The sequence below is a fragment of the Triticum dicoccoides genome, chromosome 5B (genome assembly GCF_002162155.2).
Source record: "Triticum dicoccoides isolate Atlit2015 ecotype Zavitan chromosome 5B, WEW_v2.0, whole genome shotgun sequence".
Lineage (NCBI taxonomy): Eukaryota > Viridiplantae > Streptophyta > Magnoliopsida > Poales > Poaceae > Triticum > Triticum dicoccoides.
In genome coordinates this window covers 515,751,900-515,758,914 of record NC_041389.1, presented here as the reverse complement: position 1 = coordinate 515,758,914, position 7,015 = coordinate 515,751,900, and the positions used below count along the sequence as shown (strand labels likewise).

Sequence of the window (7,015 nt, the reverse complement as noted above, 5' to 3'; positions counted from 1 at the left end):
GTGACATCATCCTCATTGGTGCTCTCTCGATGATGCATGAGTAGTTTACCATAGACCTACGGGTTCGTAGGCAGTAGCTAGATGGCTTCTTATCTCTTTTTGATTCTCAATACAATGTTCTCCTCAATGTTCTTGGAGATCTATTTGATGTAATGACTTTTTGCGATGTGTTTGTTGGGATCCGATGAATTGTGAGTTTATGATCATATCTATCTATGATATTATTTGAGTCTTCTTTGAACTCTTATATGCATGATCTTTATAGCCTCGTATTTCTTCTCCAAAACTTTGGTTTGGTTTGGCCAACTATATTGATTTTTCTTGCAATGGGAAGAGGTTCTTTGTGATGGGTTCGATCTTGCGGTGCTTATTCTCAGTGACAGAAGGAGACATGCCACGCATGTATCATTGCCATTAAGGATAAAAAGATGGGGTCTATTCCTACATGAATAGATCTTTTCTACATCATGCCATCATTCTTATTGCATTACTCTGTTTCTCTATGAACTTAATACACTAGATGCATGCTAGATAGCGGTCGATGTATGGAGTAATAGTAGATGCAGAATCGTTTTGATCTACTAATGTTAGACGTGATACCTATATACATGATCATTTCCTTGGATATCGTCATAATTCTTTGCTCTTCTATCAATTGCTCGACAATAAATTGTTTACCCATCGTATGCTATTTTCTCAAGAGAAGCCACTAGTGAAATCTACGGCCCCCGGTTCTATTTCCTACCATACTGTTTTCAGACCTATTATTCCAAAATCCCAAAAATACCTTGTTGCACTTTTTATTTATTTATTTTATTTTGTGTTTTTGCTAGATCTATTTATCCAATCTCATACAATTTAATCTATCTCAATACTGAGGAGGGATCGACAACCCCTCTTACACGTTGGGTTGCAAGTATTTGTTATTTGTGTGCAGGTACTGTTTACATATTGTTGCTTGGCTCTCCTACTGGATTGATAACCTTAGTTTCATAACTGATGGAAATACTTATTGTTGCTGTGTTGCATCATCATCTCCTCTCGCGGGAAATACCAACGCGGATACAAGCAATCAGACTCTACCACTGGTGCCTCGAACCTTTTGGTGTGATGGTCACTGCCCTCGCACCGAATGAAAATACCCTTTGTGACGGTAGTGTGCACCGCATGGGACCATCGTTGCCATGCCTAAAAACAAGTGGATGCACTTGTAGATGCGCCACATTACCCCTTGAGCTTCTTGTTGTGGTCATCGAGGATTGCCACCCCTGTCGCAATGGCAAGTGAAGGCAGCCATCGCCACGACTACCCGCATGGTCACCGTCATTGTTGTTGTGCTCGTTGCCGCCTCTGCGGACACCGACACCTCCTTTGTCACACACTGTGACATCGGGTCTGTTGTACCAAGATATGGTACAGAAGCAGCATCGAAAAGATATGCCCCGTCCCCGGACGCCTCAGGTGCAGTGATTGTCGACACCTCTTGACTGCTCCATGGCCACTGAGCCCGACGCCGACCCACCCTTCACCTCTGCTTCATCATTATTGGTAACACCGCTAAAGTCGCGCGCTCATGCTGGCTTTCCAACAAGGGGTACTCCTTTCATGAACGGCTGGATGACACGTCGGAGATCCCATTCTCACAGTCCGCCTCCTCTAGCATGTTTCTGTTCACCCGCAAGCTGCAAACTCCAGTAGCAAAGGAAGAGAAGTGGAGCGAGCCTGGCGACACTAGCACAAGAGACACATTATGCACCTCATGACCTCACTGCCTGGCCAATCTTGGCATCGCACATGCTTTGCACTCCGCCACCAAGGTGATCTCCAACCTTCCAGACCACAACGCTCACACAACAGGCAACAATGAGGAGAGGGGAGATGGTTGCGAGTGTGGCGCGAAGGAAGGAGAGGCCAACGCATTGGCCAACACCGCCGATGCCGTCGAGAGGAATGGTGAATCGCTCTTCCATGAATAGTGGATCGAGTGGTTTGTCTTTTTTCCCGTATGCTAATCATTGCAATATCGCACTTTACCAAATCGATTTTAAAAGTGCATTCTTAAAGAGGTAATAACATTGGTGGTGCCTAAACTTGCCATCGACGTTCACTTTGGTGCCTAAACTTGAAAAATACACCGAACTGGTTCTATAACTTGACAGTATGGTTCAAATACGGAACTACAACATGTTAGTTTAATGTCTTTTATGCACTGTAATATTTTATATATGCGACACAATTCTGGAGTTAAATGGGGTGGAGTTAGTGCACCCATTTCCCACATGTTAGGTGTTTTTCTTATTTTCGAAATTACAAAATATTCAGGTAGTATATGAAGTGTTCATGCTTTTAGGAAATGTATTTCTAGCTGTAAAAAGTGTCCACGTGTTTTAATAAAGTGTATATGTTTGTCAAAAGATATATTTTTGAATAAAAATATATTCTTAAATATGTGTGAAAAAATAAACATATGTGTGAAAAAATAAACAATGGCTTAGTGTTCCACCAGGGTTTTATACATTCTTATATTTAAATTTTTAAAAATTAAACTACACATACATTTGTCTAGTTAAAAGCATTTTAATTACATGACCTTTTAATAACACATAAATATTTTCGAAAATTACATTAACATGTTTTAAAATAAAAATTTTTATAGATATTATTTCTAAGACAAGAAGACTCTAGCTTTATTTTTTGTTTACAAATACAATAATCCACATAGGATTTAGAATTACTATAACTGAAAAAGAAACTCACACGTTGAAGGGTCACCTAAAAAAAGAAAAAGATCTAATAGTTTTAAATAAAGGATCACGTGATATATTTCTTAAACATGAAGATTTTGAGAATTATATTAACATTTCGAAAATGTATAACTATTAAAATTTGCACAATTATTTTATTACATATGTGAATCCTTACAAATATTATGAAACCATTTTATTAACCATTTTGTATTATTTTAATTTTGTGAATATGTAAAATTTCATTAAAAAATTTTGAGGGGTCATTAACATTTATTCAATATTGTGACAATAGTTTGAATATTTTTCTATAAAATAAAAAATAACTAGCATGTGGAAAATGGGCATTGCCGTCTAATTAGCTAGATAAAGGTTAGCGATGCGTAATAGTCAACTAACTATTCCTGGTGAAGTGGTTTGCGCTGGTCCTTCGTAGCTCACAGGTGGCCTGTTCAAATCCCAGCCGTTGTACATTTTTATTTATTTTGGTTGTGCACTAACTGGTGGGACCCGTTGGCCATTTAGGCACACTCTTTCCATGTCAGTCTGTCTCGGCACTGCAAGTGGGCCCCGCGTCACGCTTGCATGTCTATTCAACAATACATACATATCTGGATGTGATTTGCACCGTATTTAAACCATACTGCCAAGTTATAGAACCAGTTCGGTGTATTTTTCAAGTTTAGGCACCAAAGCGAATGTCGATGGCAAGTTTAGGTACCACCAGTGTTATTACCTCATTCTTAAATGACAAGATTGAGAAGGAAGTTTATGTTAAACAATCTCTCGGATTTATTCATCATAAAAAACTAATAATGTATGTAAACTTCTCAAAGCTTTATATGGTCCTAAACAACTTCATAGAGCTTGGTACAAATGCTCAACAAAGCTCCTTTTAAAGCAGACTAAGACATAGCCCAGTGGTGAAAAGTGGGAGATGTCTTCCCACCAATCCAGATTCAAGACATGGTATTTATAATTTAGGTTTGTTGCATCAATTATACTATAGGGACCCCTTACAGTTATTCTGTAAAAAAAAACTCTACAATATAGAAACATACTTTTGTGTCCTAAACAAAATATACTAAAACCATGGCAAAAACCATGGAACGGATTTAATAAGTTCGAATGCAAAAGATTATAGGAACCCGAATGTCAAGCTTGACTAATATCCCTGGCTGAGAAAACAGGTGCAGATCAAAACTGTATAAAAATGCTTTATATTAAGGAAATTTTGTAGGTACATTTGCAATGAAAGCTGAGAGTACCGCGGTGGTGCCGGTGGCGTGTGCTGCCGTTCCTGCGGTGCGGTGCCACCTGCTGCGTGATACAGGGCCAAGCCGGCCAGGTGGTGCTTCCCCAAGTCCTCCTCGGGTCGGTCCTGCGCGGTCTTCCTTCCTCCTACTTTTCCCCAGCACAAACAAAAGAATAATGGAGTTAGCCATGGCCGCCGCCTACACCTCGCGCCTGGGCCTGCCCCCCGCCGCGCACCCGTACGACGACGCATCCCTGGCCTGCGCCCTCGGCCAGCTCTACTCCACCAAGGATCCGTTCGCCCTGCCGGTCAGCTGCCTCCTCCCGCCTCCCGAGCTGCCGCCGGCCTTCGGGTTGCCCGTCGGCGGCCTCGCCCCCGTCTGCTGCTGCGCCAAAGCCGCGGGGGCGCCGGCGTTCCCGCCCTTTCCATGGGCGCACGCGCCCTCGCCGCCTGCGCCGCCGCGCTGCGCCATCACGGAGATCGACGAGTCCCGGGAGGTGGAGTCGGAGGACAACCTCTCCCCTCGCTCCGTCCTCACGCCCTGGAGGAGGCCGACGCCCGCCTCGGCGCTGTCTCCGTCTCCGCCTCTTGTGGTCGGGGGCAAACGGGCCTTCGACCCAAGCAGCGAGAAGACTTCTCTCATGATCTGCAATATCCCCAACGGATTCGTGTAAGCGTGCTGCTCTTCTCTGCTGCCAGCCATTTTCCCCTCTTCTTTTTGCTGAAATACTCTGTGAATTCTTGGTGTGCGGCGCAGGAAGCGGAGGTTCATGGCGATTCTGGACCAGCATTGCGTCCAGGAGAACGACAATCCTGGATGGCGTGTTGTGGGCGGCGGCAAGTTCGTGAGATCGGAGTATGACTTCCTCTACATCCCAATAGACTTCAGGTACTACTAGCACTTGCATTTCTGAATTTGCTCATTCTCAATTGCCTAAAAACGAATTCAGTCTAGTCGATTCTTCGGGAGAGTAGAGAGAGAGCAGCGCTCCAAGGCCTTAGTTGACTGAAAACGAAATTCAGGTTAGTCCATTATTCAGGAGAGTAGAGAGAGAGAAAGAGAGAGCAGCGGTCCGAGGCCTCAGTTGACTGAAAGCGAAATTCAGGTTAGTTGATTCTTTGGGAGAGTAGAGAGAAAGAGAGAGAGAGAGAGCAGCACTCAAAGGCCAAGATGTCGGTGATGTGGCCGGCCGCAGTGTCGCCAGCGCAGCCGAGGATGAGAGTTCACAGGTGCGGGTGGGGGACAATTTCATTTACAGTCCTGCTCGGATTAGATAGCCGCCGAGCTTGAGACAAGACGCGGCGGCTTTGCCCGCGAGTCAGGACCTCACAGGTGGCAGGGCCGCCGCCATGCCGCCAAAGGAGAGGTTGGGGGCGGAGCGGAAAGAAGATCGGGTCGGGAGGTGCAATACGAAGCAGTAGCCGTTGCATTTCAATCCAATGTCTTGAAAAATCGACTGATTTAGAATAATAATCAGACAACTGTTTTATAGGCTTCAGTTTTGTCTAATCCAAAGCTTGTTTGTTGTATTCGTCTTTGCACAGGACGAAGTACAACAAAGGCTATGCGTTCGTCAACATGACGACGGCGACCGCGGCGCGGCGGCTCCACACGTTTCTCCACGGACATCGCTGGGCCCTGGCGGGCTCTCGGAAGGTGTGTGAGGTTGTGCACGCGGACATCCAGGTATGCACACACACTTAGCTGGCCAACTCCATATCTTCGCCTCCGGCCAACGCCGTGACTCCAAGAAATGTTTGCCTGCTCGCAGGGGGTGGATGCTTTGTCAGCGCACTTCTCCTGCTCCAAGTTCCCGTGCGGTAACAAGGAGTTCCTGCCGGTGCGCTTCGGCCCGCCACGGGATGGCCTCCGGCCGACGGTGGAGCGTGTGATTGGCCGCACGCTGGTCCACCGCCCTGCTGATCAATCCGCCCGCCCCACGCCGCATGCTGCACGTATGTGTCCTCAAAGTTATAATCTGAACTTTGTATGGCTAAGCAGTCGTGGCCTGACTTATGTTGAGGTTTAGGGCCAGTTCTTTTGGGGTTTATGGGTAGCTGCCAAAATAAGCTGCCCCTACCCAGCTTATTCTGGCAGCCCAACCTAAATTTTATTCTAGAAGCCTACTACTATGATGTTGTATTATGCTAGTGAAATTTATTCTTAGTTACTACTCCCTCCGTCCCATAATATAAGAACGTTTTTGACACTAGTGTGGAGTTAAAAACGTTCTTATATTTTGGGACAGAGGGAGTAGTTTCTTAGCATTAAAAACAACTGGCTGATCCTTTCTCTCTGATGTTGTATTATTGACTGATCCTTTCTCTCTGATTGAGCTAACTAACTGGCTGTTGGATACATTTTTGGCCTCTCCTGCAGAAAGAGGAGGCAAATCGAAACCTGCTGCAGTGGGGAACAAAACTATTTGAGCGGGTGGCTACTGGCTAGTGATGTCTTTGCTTCGTCGCGAGGATGGAGGCCTACTCACCTTAGGGTAGGTGCTTAGTGTGCTTGGTTACCAGAGATGTTGTGATCAAGTTTAGATGGTTCTTTTGTGGGTGCATGAGTATCTTCTAGTATCTGTATCCTAGCTTGGAGATGTTGGTTTCATTTGGCTTCCCTAGGTAGCAGCTATGCTTGGTGGTTCTGCCATCCGATTTCCTTTGAGTTGTCACTAACTGTACTCATCTGCCCAGAACTTTGTTAGATTGACTTCTGCATGTGTTCGTATGTTATCCGCCCGTGTATGTGGTTAAAGGTTTCGCATCCCTTTGCGATGTGTGATGCTGACGGTGCTGAACGAAAAGGTTAATATTTGGGGAGATTTGTTGGCCCCCCCGAGCACCAATGTGCTGTTTTTCTGCCCGCAAGTTTCTGCCCTTTTGATTGTTGCAACAATTGGTGATTTTTGAAATATGTTTATCTAGATTAATATCATAACGCTTGATCGTGTATGCATCGCTGCCCTCGGTTATCTCTGGAGCAAAGGTAAGGTTATCGTCAGATATCGGGTGA

The 7,015-nt window shown here is 45.0% G+C and overlaps 1 protein-coding gene across 1 annotated transcript; it reads left to right on the top strand.

Moving 5' to 3' along the window:
• The first annotated feature begins 1,313 nt into the window (after positions 1-1,313).
• On the top strand, positions 1,314-6,761 carry LOC119309896 (protein MEI2-like 6). Its single transcript, XM_037585796.1, has 6 exons — positions 1,314-1,461; positions 3,985-4,669; positions 4,757-4,888; positions 5,545-5,686; positions 5,772-5,955; positions 6,380-6,761. Exons 1-6 carry the CDS (start codon positions 1,314-1,316, stop codon positions 6,427-6,429), a joined length of 1,341 nt encoding a protein of 446 aa, XP_037441693.1. The 3' UTR covers positions 6,430-6,761.
• The last annotated feature ends 254 nt before the right edge of the window (positions 6,762-7,015 follow it).